Source organism: Rhinolophus sinicus, chromosome 4 (assembly GCF_057876585.1).
Source record: "Rhinolophus sinicus isolate RSI-liver-muscle chromosome 4, RSI-T2T, whole genome shotgun sequence".
In the NCBI taxonomy this organism is placed as follows: Eukaryota; Metazoa; Chordata; class Mammalia; order Chiroptera; family Rhinolophidae; genus Rhinolophus; species Rhinolophus sinicus.
Genome location: NC_142504.1, coordinates 53,195,883 through 53,221,320, shown reverse-complemented (window position 1 = coordinate 53,221,320; position 25,438 = coordinate 53,195,883). Strand labels below are relative to the sequence as shown.

At 40.8% G+C, this 25,438-nt stretch overlaps 1 protein-coding gene across 7 annotated transcripts in view; it reads right to left on the bottom strand.

Annotated features, from left to right (window-relative positions):
- The window catches only part of POU6F2 (POU class 6 homeobox 2), a 488,585-nt gene that overhangs the window by 100,885 nt on the left and 362,262 nt on the right, over positions 1-25,438 (bottom strand). For all 7 annotated transcript variants that reach the window (XM_074340527.2, XM_074340525.2, XM_074340526.2 and 4 more), the window contains one exon: positions 16,688-17,013. In XM_074340527.2, coding sequence (XP_074196628.1) covers positions 16,688-17,013 — 326 coding nt within the window. The remainder of the gene's footprint in view (positions 1-16,687; positions 17,014-25,438) is intronic.

Below are 25,438 nucleotides of genomic sequence, written 5' to 3'. Positions count from 1 at the left end.
ACAATTTGAAAAGAATAATAGTCATAACATCTGTTTATTTACAGTGGAAAGAGTAGGGCATGAAGGGAGCCATATGGGACCAGTAGTGAGAGAAGCGCGGGCACCCCTGGCCATTGGGGTAGCACCAGGAGGGCCAGGGAGGCGGGCGGCAAGGGATGTCAGGTACTGGGAGACTCCGAGTGCAGTGAAGGGAGGTGGGAGGTGGGTGACAGTAAGGCCTGAGTACCCAGGCTAAAAGGCCAAGGGGCTTTGAGAGGAGGGTGATATGAACAGAATGCTCCTTTAAGAAGGTTAGCTTGGCAGTGCTTTGCTAAGTGGATTGGATTAGGGAGACACACAAGTAGGAAGACCAGGTCAGGGAGAATGGTGCTAAACCCAATCCTGGGGCCGGATCAAGTGGGGGAGCTGAGAAAAATTCCAGGCACCTTGGATGTGGAGCTCTATAGCCCATGATTTTTCTGATTTTCTGACCAGGGCCCATGAACTGGCTCCTGACTTGCAATCCTAGGGGAAAAGGCTTTTTCCCTTGATAAATCTTCCAGGAACCTAAACTAGGCAACCAGTGTGGTGCCCCGTGCTCCCTGCCTACCACTTTCTCTCTCCTCTTTTCACTTTGTCTTTAGTATCATCTATTCATTTTTGGTGGGACCACTTGGCCAGCTTTTAATACATAGTTTAGTTTCTCAGTTTAATAAGCTTGTTATTAAATTACACGTGAGTTTTCAACTACATAGGTAATGGTATAATGTTGAAGTTCCCTGCAATGTGTGTGGGTGGGGGAGGTGGCATTACCTTTTTGCTTGATTTTGACTGTTGCTGACAGTGTTTGGTGTTTAGGAGCTCATCATCATATTCAATATGTTGGGACACTGATAAATTTGCTTTCTGAGTTTTTACATGTCTAAGAATTCCCACCTCTGCCTTCTTAAATAGCTAGGTCTTTCAAGGTAGGGTTTTTGAAATTCTTCTGATCTTGTCTTATAGTAAGAAATACATTTTCCAACAAAAAGCAACACATACTTACATACAAAAAATATGTATACAGACAAATATATCTGTCTCTCTATATGTATATGTATACCTTTGTCTCTCTATATGTAACTATATACATATATCTATATGTATTTAACTTAAACAGAAGCTTCAAGAAAAATACATAGCCTTACTTTGTGTGATATGCCCTGTTATTTTCTATTTTTTAATTGTTTTTTTTTTTTTTTTTTTTTAAATTCTGGTTAAAACCACTAAACCAATGTAATAACCACTCACAGTGTGGTCCACAGAAAGGTCCAAAAGGTATCATGTCTTGAGTGTCAAGACCAGCTTGTCTTCTATGACTGCCTGTCTTCCTCATTTACAGAATGTACCAGATTCATTCCTGATGGGGTGGAGAGAGAACAGGGGCCTTTTCAGATTGGGGATAGAAGGGTATGTCTGTTCCAGGGATGAATACATGGAATTTGGGCAACCATGATATGGTCAAAAAGAAAGGTTAGTGCTCCACAGTTGTCTGATAACTACTGATTGGGAAAGAGGCCTCCTTTCCCTGTTTCTTCTCAATCACCTCTGTTTTAGGATGAACTTCCCCCCAACCCCACCCCGGAAGCTTATCTAATTCCCTGATAAAGCAGAACTGTTTGGAGAGAAATTGTATATTGCTCCTAAATTCTCCCTTCTGAGAATTCCCATTTGAATGTCTAGACTGGGCTATGTTTTAGAACCCCTTCTTTGTATCATTAATGGAGAGATGTGTTTTACAAACACTGAATGAATCAAGAATCACTGCTCAGTGTCAGGGCTATACATTGAAAAGAATCTGGGCTGTCATTTATTTTCTTAAAAAACAGTATCCCTCACCCATCTTACTCTAAAGACATGATATGGTATAAAGCAGTGCTTATTTAAAAATTAGAACACCAGGACCATAGCTTTGTGGGAACAGTCAGCTCTTACAGTTTAGGTTTTTTCCTTCTCTGTTGTGACATTCTGGATTATTTCAATCCATGCCTCAGTTGTAGGAGATTTTTCTAAAGGTTTTTTTTTTTTTTTTTTTTATCATTGTTTAGAGCCAAAGGTTTTGTCCTCTGACCTTTTGATTCCCTTTCTGCATCTGTAATCAATGTCAAGTCACCACAAGTAAAACTAAAAGGAAGTTAAGTGGAAAAACCAAAAGCAAAAAGCCCAAGGAGCACAAAGCCCTAAGCCTGCCCAGGCGAGTTTCAGAAGCTCACCATTTTGAAATAGTACGATTGCTTGGATAAGCACCCCCACCCCCACCCCCATTTGTTTGGTGCCTGATTTGTTTCCAGTTGCAGCAGGGAGGTCAGAGCAAGCCAGGAAAATGAATGGAGCCAGCCTCCTGCCAGGCTGCCTGGAGCGGGCGGGTGTTCCGGATCAGCGTAACCAGCTCCCTTTCCCAGGCCCGCCGATGTAACTCACTGGAGTGGCAAATTACATCAGACCTACAGCTGTAACCCGACATTATGATTAATTTGATCAGTAATTTCTCCTGTTTTTCATTTTAATCGGTGTGACTAGTCTGCTGTGGCAGGTCTTTCAGATCTAATTAAGATAAATATCCGCGTAAAAGACTTGGCAGACTTTCCGAGTCAAATCCAGGCATCCAGTGTGAAGACCTGCAGCCCCAGTCAGTCACCTTCGGGAAGGGCCGTGCTGCTTTCAGCAATGAGCCATTCACACTTAAGCAAATCCATAATCTCCAGCCCTGCTTAGTCATTCTCTCCAACATCCCGGGCAGAAAAGGAAAGAAAGGAAAGCCCAGACAATGTCGTTCTCCCCCTGGGCTCACACTCGCTGACTTCCCTGGACCACATCCGTGGCACTATAAAAGGACACTTTACACAACCCCTGAATTGGTCTTTCTCAAAAGATTCTAAACAAATATGTGCGTGTGTACAGATCAAATAAACCCGAAAGTGTGTACTCACACATAGGGAACACGTATCCATATAATTACGAAGGTTTCAAGTCCACACGTACACATAGTCTAACCCTTTCATGCAAGCACACAGCGTGTTGGGAATTGCATTGGCAGGGTTTAAGAAGTTTATTTTCCCACTTTGTTTTCTTTTAGGTCGCCCAGGCATGTATTTATGCATCCTAAGGCTAGTGGCTGATTTTGTACAAGTTCTGTTGGGTTTCTGTTCTTTGAAGATGAAAGTGACAATGCAATTTCCCCCCTAAAGCCGTCTAATCAGCAGGACCTGCTGTGCAATCTGGTACAGGCAGACGCTGGGCAAGTGTCACGGATTTGTCTGGGTTACTGGGTCTACATCCCACTTACCAGAAATACGAAACGACAGTCCAGGAACTTCAAAAGGGGGGATGTTTGTGAAAACCTTTCTTGCATTTTATGAAGAAAACATTACTTTACAGTGATGACACAGCTCCCAATTACCATAAAGCAAATTCCTCTTTGTAATAATAGGAAGGGCTAGTTTGGAAAACAAACATGTGACTGGAGTAAAGATGGTTAATTTAAATGTATTTTGTACACAGCTCCCACACCCCTGATTAAGAGGGTAAAGCATTTCAACAAACTATACTTTAGGATCTTTCATCAAGGAAACAGAACCACATTCTGAGTCTGTATGGCCTCTACATCTGGAGGATGATTTTGCTGCTGTGTTGCATGCATCTTGGCTTTTGCTCCTGAAAAAGAGTGTTGTAATAATGGTATAAAGAAGACTCCCTCGGCCCCTGCTGAAGCAGACAGTCCCAGGTGCACTTTCATGGCTGAATGAAAGCTGGTGGGGCTGCAGGTAGGGTGTGGTCCTCACAGCCACAGAGCTTGGCAATCTTGGGCCTAAAAATTGGAATGAGACCTTTTGACTTCTCACAGAGATCCTGTCAGCCATTTCAGCTCTAATTTAGTTAGTGGTCACAGACCACTTTAATCTTTGTACTTGAGTTTCAATTTGGTAGAAACAGTTTCAACAAAACTAGTATATTTACTAAAGAAAGAGAAGAATGTGTGGCCACATCCTCACCTTCAACCTCAGAGTGACTGGTTCTTGAGCAATGTTAAGATCAAGATTTAGATCAGGAATTACAAGAAAGACCAGACAGGGGAAAGGGAGAGTCTTTCATCCACCAGCGTATCTATCTCCATCTTCATCTTCAAGGAAAGAAATCATTATGTGATCTTTTTAAAAAGCTGGAAATCTCACAATGGAAAAAAAAAAAACTAAAAAGAGACGGGTTAACAGAGTGGACAAAGTTTTATGTCAGAAAGACCTCGGTTTGACTCTCACCTCTAATAGGTCCTTACTCTTAATTTCCTCATCTGAGAAATGGAGCTTGTGGGAGGCAGGTCACTGATTCACTGAGCAGAGCTTTGCTATTCAAGAGGTGGGCAGAGGACCAGCTGTGTCAGCATTACCCAGGAGTTGCTTAAAAATGCAGACTCTCAGGTGGGCCCTCTACAGTCTGAGTCTGCATTTATCAAGGTCCCAGAGAGATTCATATGCAAATAAAGCTTGAAAAGCCCTAGTATAGATGAGGTGAGACAACATTTAGCAGTATTTAGGCATCTCAACTTGTAGTAGCAGTTCATGTTTGGAGAGCATGTTGTAGAGTCTGAAAGAATTATACCTTTCCTCTATTATATTTTGAATATCAGGTATGAATTACCAGGCTTGAGGTTTTTCTGCAAATATTGGCTAATAACTCAATTTCAGGGTATGGGAGAGGCTTGAGTGGATACCAAAGTACAGATATGGTTGGTTGTTTTCATTCTGTGACAGCTGTGAATCTGGGAGAGGAGTAGGGTAGAAGTTAACACTGGCTCATTCTTTTAAGAAATGAAGACCTAGTTTTATCACATCATAGAAGTAAAGTTAGCAGCCACTCATGCAACCAACACTTCGGGTAGAAAGCATTTTGTTTAAATAAGAAGTAGGAATTTGCTCTTTTAGAAACGAGTAGTTGTGAGCCTACTTACAAGACCACAGGTAGTTATTCTTAACCCTGGCCCCACACTGGAATCACCTGGGGAGCTTAAAAAATGTTGATGGCCACACTCATCCCACTCAGGTTCAGTCAGAATCTCTGGGTGGGACCCAGGCATTGGTATTAAACACACACACACACACACACACACACGCACAAACTCAGGTGATCCCAACATGCAGCCAATGCTGAGAAACACTGCCACGGAGTTTGGAAATTTTCTCTTGAAAAAGTGAGCAAGAGATTGAACAAAATACAGTGGCATGAGTGTGGGCATGGCCTCAGTTGTTTGGAGTTGGCGTGGCTTCGATGAGTCAAGAAGAGGGAGAAAGATCAGGCAAGACAGTGAGATGATGGGCACCCGTGACCCAGAAAATATTTCGTTGTATGGAGGCCTCCCTTTCTGGCATGAAGATACCCACTGTATCATTTAAGGGGGTTCACTGGTAGACAAAATGTTATGCAGGTTGTGCCTTGAAGATGTTTAAAATGGATTCATGTGACTGTTACATGCAGGGAGCTTGGAGAATATCCCATCTTTGCTTTAAGCCTTTAATAACTCTGCTTTGTCCAGGCTGGGTCCAAGGACCATTGAGTTTTAGCCCGAAATTGATCAAATTCCTTCCATGGGGTGCAAACTACTGAAGGTAGTAAGTACTCTAAGGAATGTTAAATTTTATAACCTTACGTAGGAGTACTAGGTTATTTTCCCTCTGATTTTAAAAAATAGAAGTTGCCAAGCCAACTAGACTCAGAGAGTTTTCCTTGGGGGAAGTGAGATGGTTTCTCTGAAATCCTCTCCTCTCTAAACCCTTCCCCATTGCTTTGTTCTCGTTAAAGGCCACATTTGTAGCCTCACACACAAGGATGGAGAGCTCGGCTCTGGAAAGAACAGCCAGCCTCTGGGAGATGGAGTCCAGCTAAGAAAAGAAGGCGCTCCCTAACTTTGGTTCTTTTTTATGACAGTTAAATATCTTCTGGTGCAGAAAACTAAGTGATGGTGCCAGGCTGATCCCTGCCAAATGACAGTTCAGACAAAATGTGTGGGGCTGGAAAGGTGGCATCAATCCGGAGCCCGCCTGGACCTTTAGACGCAGACCGCCAGTTCCCAGAAGAGAGTTGTCACGCACGCACGCACAAATGCAGAGTGTTCCCTCCACAGCTGCGTTCATCTGAGGCCTCGCAGGCATCCCCACTGAGTGGCTGAGGACACGGAATTGCCATTTCCGGTTGAGAACCACTCAGAGACCTGACCTTTGCCATGTGGGTTCCTCTTATACATGAAAGAAGAGACTCTGGAACTGGTATTCTCAACATGGCACCTTCCCCTGTCTTAACTCTGCATTCATCGGGCCCTAGTATTGCCGTTTGAAGCCAGAATACCCAATTTAGTTCTCAACAGTAGAGGATGAAAGAAAGAAAACACCAGTGCCTCTGAGGTTGGGCTGGTTTTTTATTTTATTTTGTTTTTCGTTTTCTGTTTTTTAACAGGAAATAGAAAAAGAGCCAGGAAGGGAGTAATGGCCCAGAGACATGGAGTTTTGACAGCCTATGACGCTAAAGCCTTGCCATACATATTTCAGACTGACTTGACCTGTTGTTTGGAATCTAATCCTTCTTAAAATACAGGGGTGGAGAATGAGGTAGTCAGGATATTGAGGAACCTTCTGACCACTGGAAATTCCTCAAAGGACAGAAGGATGGAGGTGAGGTGAGGGCAGGCTGTGCCCTGTCTCAGTCCTACTGATTTCATGGGTTTGGGGCTATGTGGTCCAGTGGTACCCTGCTATCACCTCCGTGCCCTGCCATGGGGAGGCCTGACTCCAGGTGCAGTGGGGTGTGAACAGGAGAAATCATGGGCAGTGAAGAAGAGGGGGAGAAATCACCATCTGAAAGACAAGGTCTCTGAGACCTCAGCTGCCATCAGAGGCAACCCAGACAGACATTTCCTTATTTTTATTTTATTTTATTTATTTATTTATTTTATTATTATTATTTTTTTTAAAATTTATTGGGGTGACAATTGTTAGTAAAATTACATAGATTTCAGGTGTATAATTTTGTATTACATCATCTATAAATCCCATTGTGTGTTCACCACATTTCCTTATTTTTTTGGCTGACTTTGCTCGTTGCCAACTGTAAGGACCATTGCTGGTTTCAGCTTTCCTCACTCTTGCTTTGGTTTGGAGTTTCTTCTTCCTGTATTTCTCCATCTTTCTATAGTACTTCCTTTTCTCCACTATTTAGTCCACTGGAGTGGGTCTGTAGACTGTTGCCTATTTTAGGTAAGGAAATGCAAGGTTATTTTAGTTGTGTGGATGCTACAACAATTAGACAAGGAATCCTTAGAGCACGGTTCCTAAAGGAATTTATATGGGATATTAATTAGTGTTATATGAGGGGAAAAATTCAGTTGTAACATAAGTTTGGGAATTTCTTGGTTAAATAATGTTAACTAGAAATCTCTAATGCAGGATTTCTTTTAGCTTTTAGTATTCTAATGTTAATTGAGAAATATCTAGGAGTGACATCCAGTGTTGCAGTGCCTATCTATCTATCTATCTATCATCTATCTATCTATCTATCTATCTATCTATCTATCTATCTATCTGTTATCTATCTATCTATCTATCTATCTATCTATCTGTTATCTATCTATCTACCTATCTATCTATCTACCTGTTATCTATCTATCTATCTATCTATCTATCTATCTATCTATCTATCTATCTATCTACCGTGTTTCCCCGAAAATAAGACCTAGCCGGGCCATCAGCTCCAAAGCGTCTTTTGGAGCAAAAATCAATATAATACCCAGTCTTATTTTACTGTAAGACCTGGTCCTTATAATACAATACAATACAATACAATACAATACAATGCAATGCAATGCAATGCAATGCAATGCAATGCAATGCAATGCAATACAATGTAATGTAATGTAACGTAACGTAAAGTAACGTAACGTAACGTAACGTAACATAACATAACATAACACCAGGTCTTATATTATTTTTTGCTCCAAAAGACGCATTAGAGCTGATGGCTTGGCTACGTCTTATTTTCAGGGAAACGCGAGATTATTCTGATTAGAACTGTGAACTCGTGAGGCCAATGCATGAAATAATGTATATAAAAATGCACTTTGTAAGTTTCAAAACACACTGCAAATATTAGCCAAATATTATCAGTATTTCTTGAGTATTGCATATGTGCTGTGGGATATGATGTTGTACATATATAGGTCTTTCTTTCCATGTAGTTCAAACCACCTTATTTGTGTTATTTCATAAATAGAATGTGGAACTGGAAAGGACTTAAAGATCATCTAATATGAACTTTTCATGTAATGAGTGACACAACTGAGTCCAGAGATTAGGTGACTTGTCCGAGGTCATGCAGCTAGTTAATGGCAAAACTGGGATTACCAAGAATCTCCCTGTTTACTGACATGCTAAAAACCACAACTTTGGGAATTTAGAAGGAAAAAAAGTTGTGTGTTTTTTTTTTGTTTGTTTTGTTTTAATAATATTGGTGGAGAAACCGAGGTTCTGTGGGTCAAAGTGAGAATGCTCTAAGATTACGGGAGCACAAGGCAATCTCCTGCCCCCACACCTCTCCCAGGCCTCTGTGCAGGCTTGCCCTCCCCTCCCTTTGCTAAGTCCCCCTCCCCAGAAACCCTCCCAACCTCTCTGACTTGATGCTACAAAACAGATGTGTAATTGTTAGCCTCATTATAGTTTATATGAGTTTTCTGTAGGAGTGCAGTGCATAATTTTATTGTACACATGCATTTTTATATTCCCAGGACTATTTGCATTTTGCTCAACTTCGAGTGGGTCTGTGTATCTCATTAGATTATCTCCTTAGATTTTAATATCTAGAGTCAAGAAAGGAAAAAAGGCAGGGAGGAAACTGATCATTTTTTGAGTGCCAGCTATTTGTCAAGAACTTAATTCAGTACCCTCACATAAGTCATCTCATTTAATCCCCACACCAACCCTCCAGACAATGAGGAAATTAAGGTTCAGGATCTTTCTTGGGTGACCTCACCCAAGTGCCCGGCAGCGCCAGCACCCATGCCCAAGTCTGTCTGCTTCTAAAGACCATGCTCTCCCTACGACGCCACACGTCTGTCCTGTAAACCTTCGCTAGGACCACAATGCACACCATAGGTGCTTGATAAATGTTTGTAGCTAATGATAAAAGTGCTATCTTTATGACCTGGATAATATTCACTTGCAAGTCTATACTTTGGAAGTCAGTTTAAAGCCGGTGGAAAATTTACCCCTAATGTGTGAGAAATAAATTGAGGCTAAAATATGAGGAATGGCACTTGATCATGAAAGCACAAGACTATTGCATTAAGTTAACATAAATACTGGCTATGTTTTGCTCATTCAGAGTGAAGTGCCAGCCAGCACATTTTGGGCATCTTGAAGTGCCACTAAAACCTGCATCTATGCACATGGAGGCAAAACAGTTTCAGAAGCCATCTGAACTAGACTTTGGGATCAGTTTATCTGCCATATCCGACAGACAGTGATGGGACTGGAGAGTATGTGTGGCCCCCAGGCTCATTGCTGAACTCGCTGCAGACAGGCCACAGGTCCGCCCCCCTATCATGGTCAGAGTGGTGCTGTTTTCCTTGAGAAGTTATAACTTGCCCTGTTCAAATGCTGCAAGAATCTTTGCACTCCCTTTGATTTTGGCACCCTTTCCATCTATTGCTACTACTTGCTGGGAGCTTCTGTACTCAGCGGTGTGAAAATGCCACCTGCTTTGCTGAACCCCTATCTACATGATTTGACTAATCTGCAGAACAGTACCCAGAAATGGTAAATCTAGACAATGGCAAAGAAGCACCAAGTACATAAGTGTATTCTTGATAAAGTAATTTCCCCCAGCCACTCTCAAAGCAATATAAACTTTGTAGCTCCTCCTGGATCTCAAATGCTTGTAATAAATTCTTTGAAATGTCCGTAATGTTGAACTGAGGGTTTTTTTTTTTTTTTTTTTTTTTAAGGAGATTGTCTTTCTTTCATAAAAGGAAAAATTGTGCCTTGCAGAGAAAGTGGGTACATATGTTTTGTTTATTTTATTCAGTGCTGAATATGGTTGGGTAAAGGGACTCCCCTTTCCCATTCAACCTCTTGCTGAATGAGTGAATCATGAATGAAGCTCTCAATTTGCTGGATGGTAGTATAAACAGAAGTAAATTCATTCTCTTTCATATCTGTAGTATAATCAACATGTACTTAGCAAATTTAGAGCATAAAAAGCATTATTTAATCTTCACAGTAACCCTCAGAGTTTGGATGGATGTTCTCATTCATAATAATGAAATTTCCTTTGGTTCGTTAGCCCAAGAGGAAGCCTTACTTTGTGTTGACTTGTCCAGTTCTGAAAAGATCCTCATGGCCTGAATTGCTCTGGAGAATATTGTCTACATCTATAATTTTTACCAAACTTACTCAATTTCATAAAACCATAAATTAGTTCAGTAAAAAATGTCAGCAAAAAAAGTTACTTGATTGTCCTAACATTTCAATCCAATCAGAACGATTGGTTTATTAGACCTGTGCAATACACAGTTAAGGACAATGGATTTCCACCCACCTCCCTGCCCCATCCATTACCCAACAAGCACTTGTTTTTCTACGGCACAAATTTGGTGCCATTTTCAAGTTCAATTAAAATGGTATCCAAGATCTGGCTGAAATTTACAGTGGATAGAATGCCATTGACCTTGGAGAATATTTATTAAATAAATCATTTACACAGCTGGTAGCCAAGCTGGGAGGGACTAGAGTGAGGTGAGTGAGGCACTTATCTGGGGCACAAAAGTTAAGGGTATGCCCAATACACAATCATCAAGATGAATAACATGTAATGGGATATTTTAAAAAATCAAAATGAACACAAACATTTGTGATCAACAAAATCAGTGTTACTAATTTTTCCTTTTGCCTCAGACTCCAGTATGGCTCAATACTGTTATTAATCCTATATTTAAAATTTTGGCATTTAGTTCATCATGAATTTCAGCATTCATTTTGATTTTTAAAAATATTGCATTAAAATATTATCTATCTTGATTACCACATTTTTGGGTACATCTTGAATTTTGCATCCAAGATGAGTGCCTCACTTACCTTACCTTAGTCTTGGTCCAGAATGGGAGAATTCTGCAGTGATTCAGCCCTGTGTAGGCATGGATGTCTGAGTTCTATTAGAGTTTACAATGAACACAAAGGAGTTATAAAAATATGCCTGTGAACGGTACTAGAATATGCCACCCCAAAATGTGCCACTTTGTCACGGGGATTTTTTTTTTGAACTCAAGACAATTGAGAAGAAGCAGAGAGAAGAAAACTTCTCTGCCATTCCATTTACCTAAAAGCAGGACATAAATTTGTAAAGGTGTACTTCCCCCCTCCCCTTCTACCAGGAAGGATAGACATTAATTACTGGAGACAACTCTAGGTCCTTATCAGCCCAGAGATGGCACTAGAGGAATCTATACAACCAATCTTGCTAAAACTAACCCTTATCTACCATTAGTTTCACCATATATTTACCTTCCCACAATTTGCCACCCCTTGAAACACATAGTCCTTCTCCTTCATCTTGTCACTTCTCTAAAAATGTATTGTTCTTTTGTTAAGATGCTGTATAAGCCCAAGTTCTAACCACTGACTTCGAGTTACTCATACTGAGTCCTCCCATGTGTGCCTGTGATGCACGTGTTAATGAACTTCTGTTTGTTTTTCTCTTGTTAATATGTCTTTTGTTAGTCTAATTTATAGAGCCCCAGCCTGAGAACCTGGGATGAGTAGAGGAAAAATATTTTTTTCTCCACCTATACCCTTGTTAGTCACTCAACACAATTTTAGGGGTTAGTAATACAAAACTCCAAATAGAATGGAAGGAGTTCTAGAAAGTATTTAATTGTACCCTTTCCCTTTATAGAGGAAGTGGTAAAATTAAAGTTAAGTTTGTAAAGTTAAAAAACTGAGTCACGAAGCTTTGACTGATATTGTGCTAAGTGGATTAAGACAGACTGCTGGGAGAGAAGGGGTTGGCCCAAGATGCTTGGCCTTTTCTCTTAAGAGCTGTGATTGGAGACCATGTGCTTTACAAAGGATGAAAGTCACGTCGGTCCAGGTCAAACTACTTCTCAAGTGTTTTGGGTCTTTGTTTTCAAAAATGATCATGCACTACCTTCTCCATCACTCATCTACTTTGGAACTTAGTACTGAGAGTTTGCCAGTGGGAAAACATCCCAAATGAGAAGATCAGGAGGCTGTGCCTCCTGCAGAGCAGAGGTAGAATTTGGATGCAGTTTTACTCTTGGATGCCTGAGTGGTAACAAGACCTTTACATTAGCAAATCCACATGGTCGGGAACAATTTTACACTGCTCTGAAGCAACTTCACCTCTGAGGAGGTAACCATGCCCCTCATTCCTCACACAAGCACAGATAGCTTTCTCTCCCCTAACTGCTTCCCCTGAGCTTTGTCTCCCTCTGTTATTTATTAAGATGTTCAATACAACAAGAAGAGGAAAAGATTATCTTGCTTCCTGCCATGCAAGACGGTATGCAGAAGGCCAAGGTTAAATGCAGCATTTGGTTTCTTAAGCTTCTCTAATGTATAGGTGTGGAAAAGCAATCTGGGACCAGAGCTTACAGCGGTGACTCTCTGAGGATAAAAACTTGACTTTAATTTGGACTCTGTGGCTAAGATAAAATCTGCTTCTGCTATCATTATCCCACTTATGTTTATCCCCACTCTCTTTCCACTCTGCCACCCAGCTGAGTGGGAAGAAATTAACCTGACCTTGAAGAATATTCACAGAATCTTCAAGACTATCAGGTTTCCAATAGCCAATAAAGTTCTAGAGGCCTACTAATATTCAGATCATAGAGTCATAGGCCTGAAAAGGATTTTAAAAACCATATAGCTCAAACATTTAACAGGTGAGCAAAACAAAGTCCAGAGAACCAATGAGACTTGTCCAAAATCATGCGCTAGCTGGAAGCAGGGTCAGAACTAGGATGAGTCCTCAAACCCTCAAGGTCCCCCTTCCCATTGCACCATAATTAGGTTCCAGTCATACCTAGCTCATCTCCAGATCACTCATGAAGGAACATGCACACATTAGGGCTTTTACACAATGTTCGGAATTTTCCTACTGCGAATGAAAATTCCCGAGGAACAGTCTGAAGAAAAGCCATCTCAAAGGTCATAGAAAAGAGATATTTATTTCACCATTCTTATGTTTATAGGGTCTTTATCCAGATCAAAATTATATATTGAAATTAAAATTGTACATTGTTTTTTCTACCCAGGAATAATTAGGCCATATCTTTTCCCCCCAAAGTTAGTTGCTGCCCTTTATGTTTCTGATCTGCTCCTACCCAACACACTCTACATTTCTAGTTTTAGATTCTGACATAGTCTGTAGCCAGTGGACTACAGCCAAAATAGGAGAATGGCTTGATAACCATTCTGGAACCCAAAAGCTAAATTCATCTCACGGATGCATTTTTCTTGTCCCACACACGGTTTTCAAATTTGACTTTGGGTTTTATACTCAAGTTTGCTTTACTTATTTAGACTAACTGCCTAGCCTCTGAAGATCTTTGTGTTTATGACCCATGTTTGGAACTTCTCTCCAAACATGGATGGGTGGGCAGGTTTTGAGTTTCAATAGAGAATCTAAAGACAGACATTCAGGGGTCAGCTTCCGGTTTCCACTCTGGACCAGCAGCCCTCCTATAACCCTGAGCAATCAAAATTAGTGGATGAATTTATTCCTCTATCTGGGCTTCTCTGAAGTGATGATATTTTAGACTCATGTCTGTCTTGAAACAACAACCTGGTTTTGTAAATGCAAATTTCATGGAATTGAGCTAAAGAATGAAAAGAATTATATTGCAATATTATGGGAAAACTTCACAAGAACTATTCCAGGAATTTTAATCTAGAGTATTACTATCTGCCACCATTATTAATTTTTTTCACTTCTAAAAATGGCTTCTCTTAAATATACCTACATAAGCCACTTTCATTTATTATTTTTTCTGAATACATGACATCTGTATAGTTTCAGAAATAATTGTTATCTTTCAGTTTTTTTAACAAAAATATTTTCTGAATTACTAGCTTTCCTTAACAATCTAAGTTGCATAGTCTAAACTAATATTTCTCAGATTTTGAATAACGTAAAAAGATAAAGACCACATGCAAATAAAATTTTTTTTTAAATAGAATTTAAGCTGTCATATATGAATTTAGTTGGCCTTTATTCCCTTAATAATCTCCAACCAAAACCACTTTTTTCTAGTTCATAAAGATCATTACCTTTGACAGCTAAATATCTTTGTATTTCCTTTTACACACTTTTCTTTTTAAAATGTTTAAATATTCCCTGTTCACAAACTCAAAAACCTTTCAGCTAGTGTAGAAAAAACCCAATATTTCAAAACCATGGAATTATCCATTTCCTTTACACATGCCTGTAATAAAGGGGGGGGGAATCCTTTTATTTCTACTGATATAGATTTATTCAAAATCAGTTCTTTATCCATTTGGTAATATTTTAAAAAGTTTTCCCCAAATCACTCCTTTGGTAGTCATCCATTAGATCCACAGAAGTTAAACTATTATCTTAACAGTGGATTAATTAAGTTTATAAATTAAAACTACAGCAGTAAAAAATTAGAATATTCTCTCAGGGTTTTAAAGAAAGAATTGTGGCTCTGAGCCCTCATTTGTTGTGAAAACAAAACAAAACAAAACAAATACAGCCCCTGGATTTCCATGGGAAACCATGAAAAGAACTTTTAGAAATTCTAATAGAATTTATTTCCATGAAGCTGAGTGGTCACCTCATCTGAAGTCCCATCAACAGCCATTCAAATGGGTTGTGTACACTTGGCTTTCATTGGCTGATAGAGATTGATAAGATATTGACAGTGTTCAGAGAAGGCTGATGTCCACCGAGCTCAAAGCTTTCACTCAGCTGTAAGGATTGACTAGTGGAGTATGTACAGCTGGAGACAGACAGAGCTAAGTAACCTCATCCCTCAGAGGGGGACAGGTTTTTTTTCTTGGGTAATTTAACTTATTTTGATGGCTTGGAAAGAGGAAGTGTTTAATCATATGGTGTACAGGTACACCTAATTTAACTGCTCTTAAAAAGCATTAAACATTCTCTGGGATAATAGTTTTGAATTCCAAATGCTGACAACACTGGGATTGCTGTAATTGTGCCCCTTGTAAATTTGATTATATCTATTTTCTCTGTAGATGTCAAGTGTACAACGAAGACTTTTTAAGCCTGTGTTCAAGTTTAGTCCTATGTCAATGGTATTACGCTGTCTCATAGTTGTGAGATTTTAAAAAAAATACATCTTTAAACTCGACTCAGGAAAATGTTCAAACTGAAAGTAGCCATGACCCAAGTGCCAGGAAAAACACAATTACTCATCTCACCCAAATAGTTTCATTTCCAGGAAAACTTTGGGCCACATCTGAGAATCCAAGTTCATAAGAAAAACGTTATAGGACAACAAACAAAGTCGGTTCTAAAATACTAAGTGCCTTTCTATCTGTGTACCAATTTATTGTGACTTTGTGTACTTTCCTTTATTTCGGGCCTAAGGATGTGATGGCTCTTGTAGCCCTAAGGTAGGGAAGGGCTGCGTGACCCATGTCAAAGCGTGGGGAAGCTGGCATATGAAATGAGTGCATAGGCTGCTCACTGCTGGACTTTGTTGCTGTGCCACAAGTTTACTAAGTCATCATCGGGAGTCTCACTGGGAAAAACAGCATTATGTAAGTCTAAAACTGAGCCATTCATTTCTGGATCTGATGTGTTGACATCACAGTCATTGTAACTTGAAGCTAATTTATTACAAAGTTCTCCAAGTTAAGAATGGTTTCCTGAACTATAAACATGTATTCTTGAATGTTCCTCAATGATAGTGGATTAGAGATGAGCTTCCATGGTTAGCCTGAAATATTTATTTTAGAAGCCCTCAGCCTCACAGTAATAAAGTAAATATACGGAAGGTTTATTATTTTTTTAAAACTAATTTTGTAAACATCTTTATAATGCGTATTTGTTGAGGCTCCTGGCATGCATTCAGAGTACTTGTTAGTCCATGGAGTGATGGTTGGAATCTGGGACATAAGACCGGGGGCTAAATTTCTTCACCCTCTTAACCCCAGAGAGTCTTTAGAAAAATAGAAACAAAAGAGCACAAAGTACTTAAGGTAAGACACCGTTGTATTCATAATATAGAGAAATAACCACCATGCCTCATGGACAGGAGATGCAGTTCTCCACGGGGCTACAAAACTGTGCTAGTAATAATTTTAATTGGATGCTATCTTTGCTGCCTTCAAAAAGTATCATAAAATGGAATTATTACAGGCTGCAAGTGCACTTGCAGTGCTGGCCTCTCACAGGAGAAAGCAGATAACATTTATCCTTTGCAGGACCACATCAATGGGCTCCATTTGTTTCCTTCACACTGTATCCCCGGTTGCTGGCTATTTGCTTCCTCTTCCTTATGTCTAAGAGATCAATTTGAATTAGACGCCATAGAACTGGACGCTAAGTTTTGCTGGCCTCTGCCTTTGGGGACAGCACAGCCCCATGGAAAGCGCTCTGTGCTCATGGGCCGGGATGGGGAGCATACCTGCAGAGGATTGGGTGGCGTGAGCGGCGACGGGAGGCCGTGTCCTGGAGATTGACTGGGTTTCAGAGGGGGGCTTGCGTTCTGCTGAGTTGGAGACGGTTGGTTCTGGTGCTGGGGGTGGGATTGAGGCTGCTGGGGCTGCGATGGTGGGGCTGGCAGCTGTTGGGAGGCGAGTGGTGGCTGCTGAGGCGGGGCCTGCTGGGGCTGCTGCTGCGGGGCCTGCGGGGCTGGCTGCGGGTGCTGGCTGCCGGGCTGCGGTGGCGGCTGCGGCTGAAGCTGCTGGAGCTGCTGGAGCTGCTGGAGTTGGGAGTTCAGGGATGAGGTAGCTGCAAGGAAAGAAAGGGAACAACGTGCAGGTGAAACAAGCGTGACAAGTATCTTGCTGTGTCGCTGGCCGCTTGTCCTGTGTGAGCTGCGAAGGCTCTCCTTTAGAAAAATTTTCCCCTTTCAGCCTGGATCTCTTTGGTACTTAAGAGGGTTGTGGGAGAAAAAGAGTCACTTCTCCGGAAAATTTTAAACTTTAAGGAGAACAAGAATGTAACTTATCAAGGCATTTCTTTGAAAGGCATTAAGCCAAGGGATGCACTAGAGATGGAGGTCTTGTGTAAGTACCTCCCCGCCCCAGCTCCCCGCCCTCCACACTGCTTGGGAAATACACTTCGGCTTTCAAGATGTGATTTAGATTTTTAAAGTTCAACCAGTTGAATTCTTTTGCTAAATGCTCAACTGGAGTTAAGAACAGAGAACTAGTTCGTGATCTCCTTTCCACCATCAATGCCATTAGTCGTGTCATTTTCAGTTGCTACTTCAGAGCTCTGCCAATTTGCTTAGATATGTTAGTTTCAAGTTTCAAGCTTTTTTTTTTTTTTTTTTAATTTAAAGATAGTATATGCTTCTCAGTTTTGCAGAATCAAAAGAGTGAGTCTGAATTTTTTGCCTGCTGATCAAGGAGACAGAAACCCCCAAACCGAAAGGAGTATGGTAGGTGACATGAACGGTATACTGTGGTGACTAGACACATTAGCACCTCAAGGACACGTGAGAAACTGAGGGAATGAAATCGTCTTTCAAGGTTTTCTTGTTATGTGAAATGTAAGAGTTGGTGGGACAAACTGTCTCAACATCGAGCACTCTAAATTTGTTCTTAGATGGCCATCTAGCACGGAACAATTTCTGCAGCAGGAAGACAGTTAGTTTGGCCAAATAATGATCTAGAGAAAATTACTGCGACAACTTCACTTCCTTCTTTGCCTGAATCTCAGTCTAAAAGCTTTCCAACAAGCCTCCAAATAAATATAAGGATCAATGTGGAACCGGAGGCCTGGGCTGCAAAGTTTTCCTGCTCCTCCCCTACCTAGAATTTGTCAAGATTTCCAAAGGTAATAACTCCTGTTTGCAAAATTAAACTAGTCCTTATTTTTAAAAAGTGCTCCCTTAAAAAATCTAGTGGTTCTGTAAAATGACATATCATATACTTGTCTTCATACAACATATTCTTGAGAAATGCGTGTACGTTGATCCAGATGATGAAGACACCTAGACAAGTTACTCTGTAAGGAAATAAACCAGTGAGTATTTTTGCAAAGCTAAGAATAATTTTGTAAGATTTACTGAATATCAGTTAGGTACTAGTCCTGTGTTAGGTAATATGTAGCGTTTAAAAAAGAGACATAGTCCTGCCTTCAAAGAGTTTATCTATTTGTGTAATCTATTTGTGTAAATAAGATTAACTCATGAGAAACGATCAGGTTTGAGGGTAGCTGTTACAGAATCCTGCTAATGGTAGATGTTGATACATATATGTTAATTGACTAAATGGTCAGCAGTGTGGACATGGATTAAATAGCCAGGGAGATCAGGGGAGGGGGCTTCTGTGGGCTAGAGAGAACCAAGGTGGCAATCATAGAGGATGTGGAATGAGAGCAGAGGGTTCAAGAGAGTGACGTTCATACCTTGAAAGGAAGGAAGGGAGGATATTCCAGGCTGGAGAAACACCCAGAAGCTAGCATGCCTCAGGGGATATTTCTGAAGGATGATGTGGAAAATGAACTGCCTGAAACAGAAGTCCTCAGAAGTTTTGAATGACTTTAGACCTTACAGAAGGTGAGGAACCTAGCTTGTGAAAGTGGTGGAAAGATGGATCACTCCCAATTAGCTGCTGTGTATGTCAGATTTAAAATACAGAATCAGGTTTGTTTAAAGCAAGGCATAGCTGTGGTAGTGAAACAATAGTTTGACAGTTCCCAGCGACACCAAATACCAATTAATTCTGTGGCCTCAGGTACCATGTAGAGCTTCCATGTTGGACCAGCTGGGATGGCAAGTCCTCAGTGGGTCAATGAATTACTCTAGGTCTGCTCAAACACTCAGTCTGGTGTGTGTCCTACCTTGCATGTAAATCCGAAGTGCTCTGGGACTCTAGAGGCAGAGAAGGTGTGCGTGAGAGAGGGCTGGAAAATACCCAGTCAATGGGAACTCTCTGAACTTTCTGCTCAATTTTGCTGTGAACCTAAAACTGCTCTAAAAAGTAAAGTTTATATGATAAAAATACCCAGTCATCATCCCATTTATTGGTACTTTAAGATCATGGTCTGGTTTTGCCATTCCCTTCCTTCCCCCGACTGTTGTACAAAATCACATCTTATTGAAGATCTGGGAGCCCAGCTCAATTCCGACCTCCCAGGATTTTTCTGCAATCTGGAGGGTCCTGGGGGAGTGGGGCTGGATCTCTCCTCTGGGTGGACTTACAGACTTTAGGAAACTGATTGCAACTGGCCTCCTGCCTGATTCAAATCAAGCCTGTCCTAATTTCTTTCAGGTGGGGGGCACATATGTCAGTGCTTAGTTTCATGGTTGACTTAAATACCATCCTGTTTCATTTTGGTTAGAAAAGCATTTATCTAATTCAGCATTTAGAAACAGGAAAGACTGGGGAATATTGGCAGATAGATATTGGCAGACGGGTAGGTAGGTGCAGCAGACCCTAACCTCCTAATGAGACATGATCCCAAATGTATTTTCATTCCTTTATGGTAGTGCGTTCACATTGCTTGGCATTTTTTTTCCCCGTGACCTGAAGCTTGCCTGGAGAAGCATTAACCTAAACGAAACCTCGGAGTTACAAAAACTAATTTGGCATCTGCAAGGAAACAATCATGCACAAGAAAATATGTTCAGGTAGGTCCTGGATACAAAGAAAAGCATGAGGGAAATGCACAAGAATGGAACTCTTGTCTGAAAAATGCCAAAGCCACCTACACAATAATATGATAACAAAAGTTAAATGAAATAATAATATAGCCATAAGGTTAGAAGTGTTTACTGGTTTTCAATTTTTGAAACAAGCTGTAAACAAGTCAGGAAAGATTTAATGAGAACATAAATGTTACCATTCTTGACACTACAGAAGTAAAAGTTTTGTGGAAGGAGGAGAATTGAGGACCAGAAACTAACTGGGAAGTCAAGAGAGGACTCCATAGTTGACAGAACAAATGGGGATTTAAATATGCTGTTTAAAGTTACAAAGTTAACTAAAAATAGTGTTATACTTCTATTAGGAGAAGGGAGGAAGAGACAGTGGGAGATGTAAGTGAGCTAAGCCCTCATACATCATACCAGGAAATGAACAGATGATACATAAAGCTAATAAATCAAGAGACAGAGGTAAATGGAAAGTATTCAGAATTATGTAGGTAAGCCCATGAAACCTGAAACCAGCAATGGTTAAATGGTTAAGTGTGATTGCCTTGGGGAAGTAATCCTGAGGGTGGAGGGTATAGCTGAGTCCTGGGCATTTCTTCATAAACCCTGTGTACTGAAATGATTTTCAACCACATGCATGCAATACACTGACAAATGATTTTTTAAAAAAACAGTTTCAAAATTTTGGCTGCGTCTTGTATAATAGCTAAATTTTATATGCCAGGCACTGTTCTATGCCCTTGTCATTCATTTTCTCATCAATTCTCTCAACAACCTTATAGTAAAGTCAGTCTCCTAAATTGGATTTTCCCAAATGCAGACCCTGAGCCAAAAATTCAAGTACAAGTGATTTATTAAGGAAGGGCTTCCAGGAGACACCAGGAAGAGAGTAAGGAAAACAGGATAAGGAAAGGCGAGAAGCAAAGTAGGGGTGAGATTTCGGGTGAAGTCCCAGTCTATTCTCACCCCAGGGGACTGAAGCATGAACTGTACCTCAGAGTTTATCCTTCTCTTCCTTCTCACATCAGTCAGTCATTGGTTCCAGGTGAGTATGGGGCATAAACTTGGGGGACTTCTAGTTCTCTATAAAGGGGAAGTGACTTCAGTGCCCCAGAATCAAAGTACAGTGTTTAAAAATTACTATCAGTGGTGATTGTACTATGTAGCAGGTCCAATAAGGTACTAAGAAATGCCCAGACTAGATGTGAATTTCCATGGGACTTGTCTGTAATGGGTGGGTCAAAGCACAATCATATCAGGTTCCTTTGACTGTCTCTATATAGACAAGGATCTCTCTCTCTCTCTCTCTCTCTCCATATATATATATATATATATATATATATATATATATATATATATATATATATATCATATCTATATCACCATACCTATACATAATCCATATTCACATCCATATCCATATCCATATTCATACCTATATCTATACCTATATCTACATCTATCACCAAGCCAAATTAAAGAGACAGATTCTCCTCAGGTTCCAGAAACTTGGTCAATTAATTATTGAACAGAGTGCTGGTAATTGATACAGGATTGAACAAAACAGAAATGTTTCTTGCTTTCCTGGTGCTCAGGGTTCAGTTCCATTAAAGGCCTTGAACTGATACAAGTTTTAACATACTCGTATTACTAGAAAGTAACTACCATGTTTCCCCGAATCAGCTGTAATGCATCTTGTGGAGCAAAAATTAATATTACACCCAGTATTATATTATATTATGTTATGTTGTGTTGTGTTGTGTTGTGTTATGTTATGTTATGTTATGTTATGTTATGTTATGTTATGTTATATTATATTAATATAAGACCCGGTCTTGTATTATAGCAAAATAAGACCAGGTCTTATATTAATTTTTGCATTAGAGCTGATTGTCCAGGTAGGCCTTATTTCAGGGAAACACAGTATCCATCAGACAGAGGTTAGTCATTACTGCAAGCACAGAAAGATGTATTACAGGAGCCAGTTCTGGGTATGAGGTCATGACCTATCAAGTTCAGGTGGAAGATATAGCCCATCATGGAGATTTATGTGGCCATTTTCTCTTTGAATAATTGACATGACTTGTTCTTTGTTAATACTCATCTGGAAATCTTCTGTCAAGATAAGGATTTTCATGGAATTGTCCTTCTACAAGCAGAGAAAGTGTTGGCCAAAGGACAATCATATTAGATATCCTTGACAATTATAGTTCTCTTTGTAAATTAAAATAGACATTCTGGTTTTATAAATCTGTCTCTTTTGGTGAGAGTCATCACTGTGATATTCTAATCCATTCCAGGACACTAAATTAGATTGAGTTTCTTTAGCTCCCCAGGCTGAGATCTAGACCCTGGTTGGGAGCGAATTCTCCTTGGGCTCCAGTGATGACACCAACTGTGGTGTGAACCTTCTTTTGAAAAGTCTACAATAAATATTTGCTCCTGGTAGTCCTAGAAATGTTCCCAAAGATCATTCCAGATGATGCTTGTTCCCAGATATAGCCCATTGAAAAATGTTCCATGGTCAAATAATTTGGGAGGCATTACGTGTTGTATTCTATTTTTGGAAATCCATAGTGAGCATTAGAATATGAATGACTTAGAATTTTATCATTAAAGAAACCTGAATAACATTTTTCATCCCATACTGACTAACCTCATTTGACCTTGGAACCCCATCATCTTGCTTTTTGTGACCCAAACTTATACATATATGTGGAATTGATATTGTGAGGGACCCATTTAAGAGTAATCTGAAGATGTTTCTGTCTATCGTAGTCAAACATGACCATTTTATAGATGAAGGAATTACATATATATATATACACACACACACATACATAATGTACATATACACAATATATTTGTATACATACACACATTGTGCATATATAATGCACATATACACACAATCCACATATATGCAATGTATATGTGCATACATATATACTTTTTTATATATATGATTTATGTATTTATATATCAGGGTCTCCAGAGGAAGTAATGAACAATTTTTAATATAAAATAAACTTAATGAAATTCTTTCTTTGAGATACAATTGATATGTAGTGCTTTATTAGTTTTAGGTATACAACATAATGATTTGATATATGTATATATTGCAAAACGATGATCACAGTTTCAGTTAATGTCTATCACCACACATAGCTACTTCTTTTCCTTGTGGTAAGAACTTTTAAGACCTACTCTCTTAGCAACTTTCAAATATATAATCCAGTATTTTTAACTATAGTTACTATGCTGTACATCATATCCCGAGTTACATATCTTACAACTGGAATATTTTACAACCGTTTGACCACCTTACCCATTTCACCCACCCCCCATGTCCCTCTACTGGCAACCATGAGTCCGTTTTTTGTATCTAGGAGTTCAGGTTCTTTAAAGGATGATTCCACAGGTAAGTGAAATTATACAGTATTTGTCTTTCTCTGTCTGCCATATTTTACTCAGATAATGACCTCCATATACCTCATTTTCTTTATCCATTTATCTGTCAGTGGATACCCTAATAAGGCTGCATTGATTAATCTGTAATAAAGCTAATTCAGTGTGGTGAAACTAGTTAACTCATGCTGCTGAGAAGCTTTAAGTGAGTGTAATCAACATCTTTGATTGATTAAAATTGTAAATATGTGTTAAAAGGGTATATGCATGTGGGGGCAGAGCCCCAGAAAGTAGTTTACAGTCTCTCGGCCTCACGTGGAGGGGTGCTGGCTCGGGTAGTAGATGGCCATCAGCTGTGGCTGATTGGCCGTCAGCTGTAGCCATTGAGCCATTAGCCACTAATATAACTGCTGTGGCTACGAAGGAGAGCCGAGGAGAGTGGAGGAGAGTGAAAGAGAGTCGTCGGTGGGTTGCAGACAAAACGGACAGCAGGTCGCACGTCCAGTGAACCCAGCCTCCAGTGAGACCGTAGTGGTATGACTCCCCTACCTATGGCTCCGTGGGTGTTCCTTTTTGGCCTCACCATATCCTGCGTTCTTGTATGGGGAGAGGGAGCAGAGACCCCGCAGGCCTCCCTGCACGACAATGCATATGAACTTCTTTAAAAAATACAGTTTTATTGAAGGTAAAGCCTTTGAGATAATCTAGTAGTAGGAGACGAGAAAGAAATACAAAAAGGTGCTTGAAGGATGCAAAGGAGGGAAACCAGAGCTGGAACTTTCTATGACCAGTTAGGACAACCTGGAGCCTAGCGGAACTCTTCCCCAGCATAGGGAAAGCACCACTGTTACACCTTTTAGCTGTGAGGAACCTGGTGTGGACGTCCTGCTCCTCATGTCAGCATACAGCACCAGTAAAGGAAGAAAATGCAGTTCTACCAACACTAACCTTTTAAACAAGCTCTTCCTTCAGAAAAGATTTAAATTAACGCTGTGCGGACAGAGTCCCAGAGAGCGGTTTACAGGCTCTCAACTTCACGTGGAAAGGTGCTGGCTCGGGTAGTAGATGGCCATCAGCTGTGACTGACTAGTTGGCTATCATCTGTAACCGGTTAGCCATTAGCCACTAATATAACTGCCGTAGCTATGCTAGGGGGGTTGGTTGGTTCGTTGGCAGAGAAATGGACTGCAGATTGTGGATCGTGTGGCTCCTGCTTCCTGTGTCTCCAACCCAGCTGCCAGCGAGAATATAGTGGTATGAACGCCCTATCATGGCTCCATTGGTGTTCCTTTTTGGTCTCACCATATCCTGCATTCTTGTGCAGGAAGTGGGACCACAGACCCTGCATTACACATGGCGCAGCGAGCAGGGTATGGTGCCGGCCAAAGCTCTCTGAAGGGCAGTGGAGCAGTGTGTGCGTGTGAACACTCTGTCTTGGGAAGCTCATGAGGAGCAGCTGCCAGAGAGCTGGACCCCCGTGGAGGGGTGGGAAGATGTGGATGGTTCTCCAACCAGCATAGGCTGGAGAAAGCGAAGGTCGTTGTGTCACTGTGGGCTGGGAAGTGCTTGCTGAGGCAGCCTGGATGCAGGACTTGTAGTCCCAGGAGGAAACGCTTGCTGAGTCCTGGGAGGAGGATGCAGGTGAGGTCAAGGTTGTCCCTCACCCCCAGGTTTGGGAGGACTTGGAGCCCTCGCCCTGCGGAGAGGGCACACATCGTGAGGCCCACACACAGTCCTGGCAAATGACTGTGCACTACGAGGAATTGCCTTCCATCCCTGATTTGATGGATTGCTTGACTGTTTGCTTGGGAACGTACCACCATGTAGTGGAACTGGCGGATGTTTACTTCCTGTGTCTCGCTGGGCCGCCAGCAATACTGTGATGCAGGAGGACCCCTTGTTGGGGTGCAGGAGAATGTTTGCTTCCTGTGTTTTGACCAGCCACCGTCCAGAATATATAAGCACCTTGGTTGTGAGCCACTATTGTTCCAGCACGGTACCCTGAGAAAGCCTGGCTGTGCCCAGAAAGTGAGTGGATGTCAAGGGATGCCCTCGGGACATTGCTTGAACTGGACTGGGGCTTTTTCTTGTGGGCTGGGTTCCTGACACACAGGACCCTTTGTGAAAGACGCTTGTCCTGTA